This window comes from Phaethon lepturus, unplaced genomic scaffold (genome assembly GCF_000687285.1).
Source record: "Phaethon lepturus isolate BGI_N335 unplaced genomic scaffold, ASM68728v1 scaffold46810, whole genome shotgun sequence".
NCBI classification, from domain to species: domain Eukaryota; kingdom Metazoa; phylum Chordata; class Aves; order Phaethontiformes; family Phaethontidae; genus Phaethon; species Phaethon lepturus.
The window spans coordinates 1-14822 of NW_010514975.1; the positions used below are offsets into that span (position 1 = coordinate 1).

Here is a 14822-nt window from a genome sequence, read left to right on the forward strand (position 1 = left end):
GGACAGGCTCTTTGTGGCCGCAGCCGGGCAGGGTTCCGTTAATGGGAGCGGACGGTTGGCAGTGACCCATCAGAGCCCTGTCAGGAGACGCGTCTGCATGCAGAAACATCAGTTCGGAAAAGACTCTCTCCTGGCATCGTTTTTGGTTAAAACGTCAAAAAGGGAAAAGAGTTGACACCCAGGATGAGTTAGCCTTGTGTTGAGATGTTTGACTAAAATGTAGAAGACCCAATAAAAGTCCCTCTGCAAATCCTTTTTCCAAGGATCTTTTTTGAAAGCTTTTCTTTTTTTCCTGTAAAAGATGTGCATAGGTTTGGCAATTGAAACTTTAGGAATTGAAAATCTGGTGACTAATCCATACTTTTCAATTGTTTTTACAGATAAGTGATCTTACGCAGTTTCTCCCTGACTGCGTCCACTGGTAGAATTTCACCGGATCCCTTACTTTGAGTTGGTATTTCAAATCTATTAATGAGAAATTAGCAAACATGAATAATAAAATAAGTTATTTGTTAAATACTGTTAGATGCATGCATAGGTGCAATTTTGTGCTCACTCCCAAATCTTCAGCCACAACAAGAAAACACATTTTATGGATTGGGAGATACAGGGATGCCCTGGAAAATGTGAACTTCAGGAAATTATTTTTAAATATTTGTCCTTCTCTTCATGGATCATCTCTTCGATTTCTATCTCAAAATACAGATGTTGTTAGCACAGGTGCTAAAATACAACCAGAGAAGAGTACAGAGGCTTTGGTGAGTGAGCAGGCTCCCCAAAGCTCCTTGGAACTTGAAAAATTGGATGATTCTGGGAGCTTCAAAGTGAAGAATGTAATGGATCATAGTGAACCATTCTTTAATAGTCTCCATAATTGTACCTGTCCTTGCGATGTACTGGACTTGGTTTCAGAGTCTGCTGTTTCCATTAAGCACTTCACAAATTGTTTAACTACACTATGGAGGCTCTTCAAAAACCTCTCTGAAGACCAGCAGCGCTACGAGAAGCAGCTGATCTTTGAGCACCCAGCTTTTGTCAAACTTTGTCAGCAGCTGTTGCGGGACTCCAGAAGGATGATGCGGGGTGACCTGGTGTTCAGTCTGCATGCCGTGGTGAATCTCGGTGTTCCTCAGAACACTCTCCTAGTCCAGACTTTGGTGAGAGTGTGCCAAGTAAGTATCAAAATCCCTCTTCTAAGTTTGGGCTGAAACCTCGGGCTACTTCTGGGAGGCTGTACAACATCGTAGAGAGTTGGGTCACGTTGCTGGTTTAGTCTGATGTTGCATGGAAACAGGGCTCCCACTGTGTTTGTGTGTACTTCTAATTTCCTTAACTTTTGAAACCACTGCCTGATTTCAAACAGATTTAATGGAGAGAAGTCTCAAAATTCATTACCCTTTTCAAATCAACTAAATTTGACTGATACGAGACCTTGTAGGTCACTGCAGAATTAAAGCTTATGAATTGACTTCTGGGGGCAAAGAGAAGACAGCAGGTCCAGATTTAAGAGTGTTCAGTTTTTCTTTTCTGAAACATTTACTGGTCTGAAGTAATCTGACATTGTGAAAACTCTTCAACAGGAGAAGCTCAATCAACTTGATAACCGATGCATCTCAGTTTTGGCAACCACTTTAGCAGGGATGGATAAAGACAAGAATGTGAGCGCTCTTCAAGCTGGATTACAGTGAGAAAAATATATTTTTCACATGTTCTTCATATTTAAATGTTTCAATATATGTATTTTGGAAATCATGGAGGGAATGTCTGTGCGTAAAAGACATACTGTGGTTTTAGGACCTTAATGATCACATGAGTGAACAGCTGTACAAGACGCTGATTTTTGGCATTGTCTTTGCAGTTTCAAGCAGAAAGGCTTCTGATGGCATAGGGTGCTGGACTGCTCTGCAGGGGATTCATATTCTGACTGGAGCTCCACCGCTGTGTTTTTTTTTGTGATGTTCATCAAGTCACTTTGGATATCTATGCCTCTGTTTTACCCGTGTGTAGAAAGGAGGCAATGAGACTAGCTTATTTTTATGAAGTATTTTGATTCATCATGATGAAAAGTGCTGTTTAACAGACAGGAATATTTTCTTTTAATTTAGTAGGAAAAAATTAAGATGAAGACAAGTTTAGACTGTGTGCATGCAGCAATGCCTTCTGCGTAGCGCTTTATCAGAATAACTTCTCTGGCCATAGTGGTTTTCTTCTGCGCCAATGAGATTTATGTGGGTAACCAATCTGCTCACTCCCATCAGACTAGGTATCAGGAAAAACTTCTTTACTGAGAGAGTGGTCAGGCATTGGAACAGCCTGTCCAGGGAGGTGGTGGAGTCACCATCACTGGAAGTGTTCAAAAAACATGTAGACATGGTACTTCAGGGCATGGTTTAGTGGGCATGGTGGTGTTGGGTTGGTGGTTGGACTTGATGATCTTAAAGGTCTTTTCCAACCTTAATGATTCTGTGATTCTGTGATCTTGTGCTTGTGATCCCTCTGTGTTATGATACCACCTTCTGTTCTTGCAGCCCACAGCACTGCTTGTTTGGTTTTTTTCCTCACTTGTGCCAAGTTGTTGTCAGCATCCATCCCCAAGTTTCCTAGCTGTTTCAGAACTTGCATGGACATAGGTGATTCTGTGATAAAAATGTGCAGGGTTGTGGTTTTTTTTTTTGTAGAAGGGACTTAATTTCTTGAGACTTAACAGCACTCAGTCACTTGTCACATGTGCAGTCTGGTCAGATGTCCTTGCTGTTAATGTATCAGCAACAACACTCATCTATCAGGATAACATTAAGAAAGCATATATAATTATTTCCATGTGCAAAATATCCGTGCTGCAGCTACATCATGTAGAGTTATGCCAGCCTTGGAAAAAAGGAGGTGGGAAGGGAACAGGAAATTACAGCTTTGACTTAGGATTATATTCGTGAGGGAGAATGGGGGTACTTACCTGTTTCTGCTGAAATGAGGAAAGCTCTATTAAACAGTTGCTCTCCCTAGCTCAAGGCCTTGTGTATGTTTCTTCATCAGATTACTGGTGGAGCAGCGCATTCCGGGTATCAGAGACATCTTTATACTGCAAAACCTCATGAAATGCATGGGAAAAGATGCTCCAGTCTTTCTGAAAAAGAAATTAGAGGTAAATTTAGTTGGAGGCTCATTTTCACTTCCACAAAGCCTGTGCTTTTGCGTTGTTTATAAATTGTGTATGGTTCTTTCCAGACACTCAAAGAGGAAAAAAAGGTTAACTGAATTTGCTGTGTGAATCATAGTCAGCTATTTCTGCAGGAAGAACTTAAATTTGGAGGCTGGGAATATCCCGCCATGAAAGGGGGCAGAAAGCAGTGGAGATGGTACAGAAGGAATTGAGGCAGTAAAATAGCAGTGCCCTCACCTCTTGTTTGGGTTAGCCATGTGGTACTTCACAGAAGAACTTACAGGCTGTTCCTGATTCCCTTGCCTAGCTTGTGGCTGAAAGACGAGAAGGCAAAAAACTATCCTGTGATGATGCTGTGTCTAATAATGGTACAGGGCTAGAGGACCGATGTGAGTGAGATGCCAGAACTCACCTAGCTCATGGCCTTATCCTTCTGTGTATCTGAAAGGTCCCCTGGGAAATACAGTGCTTGTGAGCAGGCTATAGGTTTTATGTCATGGCATACTGTGTTTCATCCCGTTAAAGACATTTTTTTCAAACAGGGCCTGCTAGCGTATTCATCAAATAGCTGAAGGACTCTGAGGTCAGAGTTTGTAATAGCATTCATGAGGAAGTGTGGGAGGATACTACTGATGGGAAACTGAGCAAGAATAGAGCAGTGCAGGGGGCTCATGCAATGTGTTAGGTGTAAGTAAATTGTAAAGGTACCAGTTTTTACAAGATGGTGAGAAACTGGCTGAAGATGTGGTAGAGTACGGAACTGAGAGGAAAGTAATATTTCTGTTTGTTAACTGAAGGGAGCTCTTAATTTTCTGAGCCTACAGGGTGCTATTTTTAATACTGTGTAATTTCTATTGTAGACACATTTTGTATTTAACCTTTGATATGCATACAGTAAGAATATTGCATTTTAATAGCCAATATACTTTGTAGTCTCATTTTTAATGTCATTTATATCAATGTAATTACTGCTTTGATAAATGAAGTCTCTTTTGTGGCATCAGAGCTGACCTTCTGTGCCTCAGTCCACATCTGTAGCTGGGTGTTTGTATTAAAGATATGCCATTTGGTGTGCCGTTGGATCACTTTGAAGGCTTACAGCTTTCACGCGCATCCAAAACAGTCATTGGAGTACTATTAAGTAAGTCAACTGTGACAATTTTACTTCTGCTACTTTTTAAAGAGTTGGTAGAAGATACATATTCACAGTATTTGGAAATGAGCTTTACTGAGACTTCTTTCTTTTAAAAAAACATATAAAGGCAAATTGCTGGGAACTGGCATAGTGATGTGCTTCTAGAGCACTTGTTCTGCTATAATTGCGTATTAAGAAATTGAGGGTAGTTACTTTATGCTTTTGCTGTTTGTTGCTCCTTTTTCTTTCATGTAATTCTGAATGGGCTAAGGAATTTGGGAAGGTTTTGGTGAAAATGCCTTCACCACAAAGCAGTGATAATGCATCTGAAGAATGAAGGATTTAACAAACTCTAATTCACTTTAGATGGCAGTTTTGAAAGAGATAGACCATCTGACTTTCCCGAATGCTCTGCGTGTGTTTTTGGCTCTTGTTGCAATGAATTATTGTTCCATTCCAATCCTGAACGCCTGCAGTGAAATGATCCAGGGTAAGAAAAAAATATGTTTATTAAATTTCCCTTCCTTATACCAAATTCTTGCTAATTATTGTGTCATCTCCCTTTTCTGTTTTCCTTTAAAACTCAGGAAACATCTTTGTTTTACAGGATATTATAGTAATGTGGAGCCATCTGACAAGGAGCAAGGCAGAAAATTACTGATCAATAATGAAAGCAAATAGCTCTTGTCAACTCTGCCCTTCTTAACATTTACCTGAATTACGTATTTTTCTTTGCATTTTTCTGTATGCTGAATTTAAGAAAAAGAATTGAATTTTAGCAAGAAAAAATACATTTCAGATAAACTTTTAAAACAAATCTGAATTGGAAGTGGACATCTTACAGGATGGGTTGGGGGCTTAATGTGATTCATTCATAAACTAAAGGGAACATAGTGTTTCCCCGATTAACTGGATTTAATTATTGAATGCTGCTTAATAACTGATATCGTGCTGCAGCCCAGAAAAAAATTAAATGAAAGCTAAAGCTTTCACCTCTTTCCATACCTTTACAATACATTTCTTAAGTTTACATGGTCAGTATGTATTGATTCACACTTAAAATACATATGAATTTGCGTCTAAAAAAAACTAAGATAGCAAAATAGCATTCTTAACATAAATAAACCAGGAGTGTTTGGGCTTGTTGTACAGCCTTTATTTGTCCTGGTTGTTCAGATGTGTTACAACATGGTCTTTAATTACACATACTGGCTTCTCCCATAGGACTTTTCACCACAGTCAGTATGCAGGCTAGATGGCACACACAGAGTGAGCAGCTACTCAGTATTTTTTTCTGCATTTTTTAGTGCATGTTCTCAGGATTTACATGCTGCACATCATGCAAACAATGCTCCAGGGACAAAGTGATTAATTTCTGGACAGAAATGACACCTATCAGAGGCTGGAGATGGAATAGGAAGAGGAGAGAGGGGCACTTTTTGGGGCCCATGGGGCAAAGGAATTCTTCATCAGGTTTTCCAGGTCCTGTGCTGTTGCTGGGAAAAGGTCTCCCACACTCCTGTATCTGGGGACCTGACCAGCATTGTAGTAACTGTGTACTTCATAGGTACTTATTGAGTTAATTTTTGCAGCAGCAAGGGAGTGACCCAGTGGTGATACTAATTTTCTAATTATGCAGGCGAGAGAGATTAAGGTCAAAATGTCCAATAATATGAGATTCCCTTAGCCTGTTTTCTTTAAGAATACCTAGCATTACAAATCCCTTTATTTGATGTAAGGCTCTCATTGGCTTCAATCACAGTTGTCAGCACTCAGCACTTCAAGAAATGACGTAACAGTGCTCAGTTATGCTCAGCCTGGAAAATCACTGAGCACAACTCAGAGGAGTCAAATTCAGTTATTTTCCTGCTATCCTCTTGAGTCCTCTGGCAGAGGAAAAGACAAAGTCTAGTTTTAATGGGTGCTGATCCTACTACTGTAGCTATGCTCTTTTCTCTTGCAGTCACTGTATTTCATGATATGTGTGCCCCTCATTGCAGCAAACAAAGTGGGATGATCAGGAGAGAGCTCTGTTCTTCAGTACTTAATCTTTTTCATCTCAGGAGTCGGTCCATCTTGTATGGCAGATGAAGCAGCAGTTTTGTGCAGAAGTCTGTTGTCATCTAGCACTCAATCTGTGTCATCATGCTTATATGCCAGGGGGTTACGTTATGGTTCCATATTTTCCAGTTTGGCATACACTAATTCTTTAGTGCTTGACAGCCTTTAGTGCTTTTTAGACATAGGCTCATATTTGTGGTTTCTTGCCATTTTGTAAAGCTAAATGGGAAAAAAATTGTAAATTTAATCATGTGCTAATACCTGATTAATGAGTTATTGTTGCAATGAATTATTGTTCATTGTGTGGAGTTAGCTCCACTTCTTTGTTATTCCCTCAGCTGACATGGTGGACAGCCCAAAGTTTCAGTCAGTACTAAAGGGGCTAGCCTGAGAGTTTCCATGCTGAGTGCAGGCAGATGCTGAAAATCAAGAATCCTGGAACAGAAGATGTTCTGGGAACACAATCTTCTTGCTTCTTTTGTTAATTTCTTCCCTTTTGCTGATTTATCCCTTCTAGTTTGATCCTGACTCAGTTTGGTTTCTTCTACCTCTCAGTTTCTTCATGTGTTTTAGCTCAGCTGACTTTGCCTAGCTAGTCTTGGCCTGTTCCACAGTTCCTTATCTGATTTTTTTTTTTTTCCCCCCCTCCTCCATCCCATAGCCAAACTGTTCCCACAATGTCTCTGACCTGTAGCTCCCATTGCTTTGTATCATTTGTCCTATTTTGCTCCTCTGTTACAGAGAATGTCCATGATGCTCCATTTCGGCAGTTAATTCTCATTCTGGAAGCTTGTTACAATCTCCAGTACCGTAATGTAAAACTGTTTTCAACATTAGCAGACTATGTTAATTCTACTACCTGCCTTTGGGACAAAAGACAGGTGAGTTTGAGACCACATAATTTATAGTGGTACTAGTAGAATATCTGGTGCTTTCCATTTTGCCTTTCTTCATGTTTTTGTTTGGTCTTTGAAGAACAGATTTTTTAGGAATACCAATCTGATGAAGTTGATACAGTTAAATTTTTAAAATGCTCTTCTATTTATTGATGAATAAAGAAATAAGAAATGAAAGGGGTGTTACGGTTTGAAAAATTGGCTTTCATTAAAAGTACCTATTATTAAATTAACAGGTAGGATCCACTTTACTGGCTTTCTTGACCTCATAAAATCTTTTCTTTTAGATTATCCTTTTTCTTTCTGCCTTCGAGACACTTGGTTTTCAGCCTAGTGAGCTGATGGATCTTTTTGCTGAGAAGCTGACAGAAGACCCTGAGTTCCTCAACTTGAAAAACCTTTTGATTGTTCTCCGAGTGTATTCACGACTCAACTATGTTCCCAGAGGCCAAAAGCACCTGTAGGTTTTCATTTAGAATTCCTGATAATACATTATGTAGTCATTATAGAGTAATGTATGGCAACAAGTATTTGATTTCAGTTGTGAAAGAGTTCATAATCCTGTTTTATTAATCAGTAAGGTAAATTTGCTGTGTCTTTTTACTTTTTTTCTCTGTAATTGAAAATGGAGACCTTGGTTCTAGATTGACCAGGCTACTAAATCTGTTGATAGGTAGCTGTACCAAAAGCTAATGTTAGATTATATAACATATGATTATGCAAGTTAATAAAGATTTCTAACTTGTATTTTTGTTTGAAACCTATATAGCCTTATATGTGTATTTAGATACTTTTGTTCTGCTTTTGGACAAGGTTTTTTGAGACTCTTCATAGCTGCTTGAATAAGTACCTCCCTCAGATTTCCAACACAGACCTGCTGAAAGCAGTGTATTCACTTTGCATCTTAGGATATCTTCCTCATCGTGCACTTGATGAGCTGCTGCAAAAGGACCGCAGGATTGAACTTCTGCTGTCAGGTCAGGCCTTACTTTGTCATGTTCTTATTTTAAAAGGGGTAGTCTGCCTCCGTACATAATTTGTTGTAATTGTGTTAAAAGTTGAGAAATTAAAGAATGCAAACATGATTAATATTAAATTTGAAGTACTCAAGACAAAGCTAACGTAGTGATGGTGAGCTAAGTGACCTGTTTCTGCACTAGGGCATCAGGCTTATTGTCTTGGGTCCCATGGTGGCAAAAGTTTGACAGTAGGCGTGCACATGGAGAGAGGTGAATATGAGATTTGTGGAAATGGTAGAAATGTGTAAGAGCCAGGGGTTCTATCTTTGACAAATGTTCAGGCACTTTTAAAGACACAGGAAGTCTTAGCCTTTGTAAACCAACTTTAGTACCTGGAATCATGAGTAAAAGGGTTTTTTTGACTGCTCCGAGTTATAATGAGGAACTTGGAATGGGTTGTAGTAGAATTTGGTTTCCACATTACAATTCTCTAAAGCCAGTAGAGTAGTTCAGTGGAGCAGAAATTCAGTGTAGAGTGAAACACTGTGTCTTGCTGTTGAGCCTGCTATGACTGAACCTGAAAGCTGTAAAGCTGTAACTGCTTAGAGGTTGTGCAGCTTAGTATTCTTGAAGTACGGCTTCAAGATTACAGCCAAGTCTGATACCCCTTTTTTGTTTTATAAATAGCCTTCTAGTTGTCTGGATTTTGTAAATGTTTTTTATACCTGCTCTGTCATTCCATATTCTCCTTAAGGCTCCTGTAATAATTGATTGCATGCACAGAGCTGTGTACAGTAGAGGGGAAAGACTGGATAAATGGGCAGGTCCCAGCTGTAGACTTTAATATTATAATTAGTGAATTGATGGTGTATATTTAGCAATATATTGAAGATACTTAATAACACTCAGTGAAAAAAACAATTGGGTTTTGATTCTTACATTGAAATTCATTTGCTCTGCCAGAACAAACTATAAATGATAATAAAATGAAAGATTCTGTGGAATGATACATTGGATGTAATATTTTTTGTATCCTTTTTCAGGTGATCTTTACAAAGAACAAAAGGAAATGATGCTTCGCTGTGTGAAAGCATGTATGGAACTCGATAGCCCTTCCTTCACGAAGCCTGCATTTGTGCTGACTGAGGATTTCTCCTCATTAGTATCTTTTAATCTCAGAAAGGCTCGGGAGGCACTGATAGAACTTCTGGGAGACGAGAACATGTTTCGGCAAAATGTTCAGCTGCCATATAAATATCATATTGGTATGAAGTCAAATTACTGTCATATTCTTTTTAATGTAGATTTATAATTTCCAAAATAATAAGGTGGTAACAAATTTGTGCAGGGTGCAAGTGATTAAAAGTATAACACTTTGAAAACACAGTATTTTAACAGATGATGTCCTTGATTGGTTAACCAAAGTTACCTTCTAGGATGCTTCTGTTAAAGTGTTAATGTTAGTTTACTAAAACTTTATGATTGCTCTTATTCACAAAACTGCTTTGGACTTTTTGTTAAGCATTACCAAGCAGATGTTAATTGTATATAAATCCAATATGGCCAACTGTTTTAGAGAGTTGACATGTTACTACTAAATCACATTAGAAACAAAGACAAACAGCAGCCGCCTTTTGTTCTCTGACTTGTTTCTTCTCTGAAGCTCTGGTTAAGGTTTGGGTCCTACTTTCATTTATCAAATGGGATATGACCTTCTTTGACAGGTGATTGTTTCATAATAGTTGGTTTCTTTCACATTTTGATATTGCTTATTTTTTTGCCAGCCACCTAGCTTACCAATTTTTCCGTATCTGTAATAATTTTCTTCCTAAGTATTTCTAATGAGGAATCGAATTACAGGAAAATCTGACTAGGTACGACAGACTGAGATCAAGACTAGTTTCTTTAAACTATGATTTCACTCCCATGAAGCTATATCTACAATTTCCAAAAGCAAATGTGTTTTTTTTCTGGAGATGTGCAAGCTATAGCTGTTTATATTGGTTGCAGGGACAGAAAAGCCATCAGTAATATGTAAATTATTAGAGAACAGTAATTAGAAACAGAGCAGTGATGGTGTCTATCAATTTTTTCAAATGAGCTGTTCATTTGAAAACATTGTATTGAAAACATTAATTGTAATCTCTTTCAGTGTTAAATGTTTTGTTGTTTTGTTTTCAGATTTTGAAATCAGAATGGATTCAGACAGAAAGAAAGTGCTCCCAATAGCTGCAACAGATGATCATGCTGACTCAAGTGTTCAAAGGTGTCTTTTTTGACTGCGTATTTTTTCTAGCAGGCTAGTTTTATTTGTATGTATTCCATCCAGTTACTTCTTTGGTTGACGATTTGCAGAAGCAAAAGCTAACTTGTTATTTGTGCTCACTGAAATACACAAAAATTGCTATGCCAGTTCAGAGCAGCAACTCATCCAGCTCACTGCCGCCTTCTAACAGAAGCTAAAACAACATTTCAGAGAAAGAGGCAGGAAACATCACAGTAATCTGATACTTTTGTAATACATGTTTTGAAGTATGACTGATATCCCTTCCAAAAAGTTGCTGCTTATGGGTTTTAAAATTCCAAGTATTTGTGTGTCCAGTTAAACATTCAGTTATTCTCTTTAAGTCTCTAAAATGTGCCTCTCAATGGTATGTTATGGCAATTAATTCAGCTGCTGAAATATAATTTGAATAAAAAGGATCATCATGTCCACATTTTAGGTGATTGATTTAATCTTGTGTAGAAAAATGACCTCTCAGTGGTCAACTGAAGTGGGACATGTATCATTTAAGGAACACTTAAGTAGAATTGAGTAATACTGAATATTTATGTGCTGGATCACTGCACAGCACTGTATTTTGTATAGTTTGCTTTTTCGGAAAAGGAGAGCTAGTGAATTGTGTAACAGAAACTCACTGTCAGGCTTCCAAGGCATTCAGCTTTCCTCACCCTTCAAAGTGGGTTTTTATGTCAGGAAGTAACTGATTCTGAATATTAGCAAAGGAGCAAAGTAAATGCAGAAGCTGTCAAAATAGTGTAGAATTTTGAATTATCTATTTCCTTGTCATTGTAGAAGTAGTGGAGATCTAAGGACTTAATTCTGCCGTAGGTGTTTGGGTAGGTGCTAGTACTTGTGTGAAGCTCATGGAAAAAGAGAGGGTGTAAATTACTTAGCTCTGGAGAAGGAAAAGGATAATGACATTTGTGCAGTCCTGATATTTTGCCTACCATAAAGACAGCTATATATTCTGCACTGTTAAAGGACATGATTGAATCATTGTCTTAAAAATGCTTACTCTGCATTTGTACAATGGAGTCTTCCCTGCTCTTCTTGATTGTAGATTGGCTTTTCTCTTTGTTCCACTGTCTGCCTTCTGTGTGGGTACAATGCACCCCCAAGGGAAGCTGGCAATGAAGAAGCGGCATCTAAATAAACTGGGTTATCATGTGATTCTGGTAAGAAGAGTCCGGTTATGCTCTCTGTTTTGGTGCTGTTATCAGCACAGTGATGAGTATGTTTGTTTGGTAGAACAGGCCTTGTAGGGAATGGTGAGCCTTCTCCACAGTGGTAATTGTATATCATCTCTACTTAGAAGGTAGTAGTGGTGTCACTAGGGAGAAAGGACTGAGGAACTCTAAAAGACAAGCTACTACTTACCATTTTCAGTGAAATAAATATAATCATAGTTCAGGGGGGAAAAAAAATCAAGCCACTGAATTGCTTTGTACCTACGTGACTTTGGCTTATTGCCCTGATTTTTATAGAATGAATGATTCAAGTCAACTTGTTTTCAAAATGCAGTGACTCCCTATGGCCTTCCCATCACTGAGTGCTTGGTTTGTGGACCAGGGTAGTTTGCTAAAAACAATGTAACTAATGTACCCTTTCCTTTTCCTTTCTTCCAGGTCCTGAACAAGAAGTTTCAGGAAATGACAAATAAAGATGCAGTTGAGTTTTTGAAAGGAAAAATTTATTCAGAAAATGCTTTCCCTTTTTCTGAAGTGACTGTGCAGGATAATAATTAAAATAAACTAATAATTTTGGGTCTCCTGTTCTCCCTTTTTCCTGTGTAATTAATGTAAGATTTTAATGGAAGTGATAAGCAGTTTTATACACAACTGCCTACTCCAAAATGTTACAGATTGAGAAAAGCTTGTAAAGTGAGCGATATCTGCTGATAGTGGGGGTTTTCTTTTGTGAAGTGGGAGTGGGTTTTCTTTAGTGGAAGGAACTGCTTAATTTATCCAAAAAGCACCCGGAAATCTTTTGCTGTTGAAATGCCTTAATCCTGCCTTCACTTTGCTTCCCCTCCGTCATACCCCAAGTCAAGTGTCTTTCTTCTCTTGAGCTGGGTCAGGGAAAGTAAGTGACTATTTCAAGTGCTATTTGGCACCTGGCCTGCAAATATGCTCTAGAAAGATTTCCCCCCCCTATCCCTGCCCCCCCATACCCTGTGTTCTTTATGCAGAACTGTAGATGGTGAAGCAGTAAATAACTCAGCCTAAGGGGTATATTAAAAAAATCCAAAGTTAAGTGAAAAGTCTCTGAAGAAACCAATCTCACTCAGTTTTCAGAAGATGAGGCCAATAATGGTTCTGTTAGCTATATGCTTTTTCTTTTGAACCTTTTGCCTGACTGCTGCTGTAATAGATTTTGAGACTTCTCGCTACAAGAACACAGGTCTGACATGTCTTTATGAACTGACTCTTGCTCTCTGTTTCTGATGTTAGTGTCTCCACAACTATTTAAAGAGGTGTTGCAATACTTAGATTTGTTCATTACGTACTGTGATGCATCTCCACTGGCCTGTTACGTAGTGGTGGAATTGATTACGTTGGCAGAGTCCTAGAAGTCCAAAGCCGCTTTGGGCCTTTGAGCTGAAGGAGCAGAGAACTGATACATCTTTTCCATTCTTGGTAACATTTACTGGTAAAAAACCTTTGTTGTGCTGGAGTTGCTGAAGTGCTTACTAGGAGCATTGGAATGCTCAACTTATATTTGCCAACAACGGCTTGCTTGCTTCTGTGGTGTAATTGGATCCTGAGTCAAAATTTTGCTGTAGCGAGGCCACAGCCACATCAGTGTGAAGTGAAACAGCAATACTTTCTACAGTGACTGTGTGCTACCTAATGGTGGTGCCCTTGCCTCACTTGATAACCTATAACCACTATGTTCTTTGTCTTTCTGAAGTAGCGTGAACACATGATTTAGTATTACAATGATGAGACAAAAAAGGTATTACAGTGATAAGGCAAAAAGAAACAATGTGCTTAAAAAAAATCACTGCTCAACTTCTTGGAGAACATGTAGATAGAATATGGTGCACATTTATGAAGGAAACTGTGCAAGCAAAGCAGCATTGTCACGGCAGCCTGGCATGAAAAGCAGAGAGCTGTTCAGCATTTCAGTCTCTGAAATGGAGCACGTGCAGCGAAACAGATTTGATGCAATTGTAAAACTTAACAACCGGAGCAGAGTTCATCTGCTTGACTTGATGAGACATTTGTTGTGTCCCCTTTTTGGATCTGCTACTTTAAGAAAGCATTGTCTGTACAAATTCCTCTGTGAAGCAGACTGGTCAGAGCCATTCTGATGTTCTGAGCTGGCGACTGACTCACAGCCCCAGCCTGCGCTGGAGAAGGTCTGAAATACTCTCTGCTGGAGAGCCGGGTAGTGTTGAGGGCTGTATTTGAGAAAGCATTTGGTGCTGTTCGAAGCTGAAGCTCTGCAAGCCAAGCTAATGCAGTGTCAGCTGTGGCTTTCGCCTGGGCTGGGGAACTGCACCCTCCGCTTCGAGCTTTTCAGTCAGGTCCTCAGTAGCAGGTATGTAGCTCCTATCTCTTCAGGGACAAAACACCAGGCAGGCAAGTATACCATCCTCACGTGCCAGCAGCCTGGACAGAATTAGCCACCAGCAGGCAGAAAACAGCATGGCATGTTACATTAAATTAGCTGATCACCATCTTTTCTTTCTTTTTTTAAACACCTTACAAGTAGGTGGAAACTTATACAAGCAGTATAGAAGTACAGTAGTCTGCTACAATGATGATCTTGCTTATTAAAATACCTTGCTTTATGCTACCTCAATAATTTAAGTCATTACTATGTCACCTACACTGATTCATAGTTTGAAGCAGTATGTAGCTGCTGCCAGAGTGACTTCAGAGCTGTGGGTTTCTTGAATCTTTACATCTGCTAAAAAGCTACTCTGCTGCTATGTATGAAATATACCCAGGTTTCTCAGGTGTTCAATTCATGTAGTAAGGGAGATCTAATCCCCTGTTTTGTGCGTTACAATCTGTATTTAGAATACCATTCTCCTCTCTCTCCTGAATCATGCTTATTAAAATTAGTGGGAGACTCACAAGATCAACAATAATTATTTTGCTCGCGTAATTGGGGGTTTTTGTCACTGCATGGATTGCTCAGTGCGAAAGGTGCAAAATCCCCCTTTTTAAGTGAAACGGATACTAAACAGATGTTTTTAGCTGACCTGCCAGTGAGGCTAACAGGAGATGCAAGCTGCACCTTTCTCTACCATTTTCACAGTCTGCCTGCAGACTCAGGAACACATGTTTCTTACCTTTATTCACGCTTGGAACACTTG

General features: G+C 39.1%; 1 protein-coding gene across 1 annotated transcript; it reads left to right on the forward strand.

The window, feature by feature from the left end:
• Positions 1–488: 488 nt before the first annotated feature.
• FASTKD2 (FAST kinase domains 2) lies at positions 489–12195 on the forward strand (the record flags this gene model as incomplete). The annotated part of the gene is made up of 11 exons (XM_010294540.1): positions 489–1172; positions 1581–1684; positions 3034–3142; positions 4662–4785; positions 7098–7237; positions 7540–7712; positions 8066–8229; positions 9255–9476; positions 10393–10477; positions 11556–11670; positions 12121–12195. Coding segments are annotated over exons 1-11 (1995 nt in total), but the record flags the coding sequence as incomplete, so codon positions are not given.
• Positions 12196–14822: the final 2627 nt, after the last annotated feature.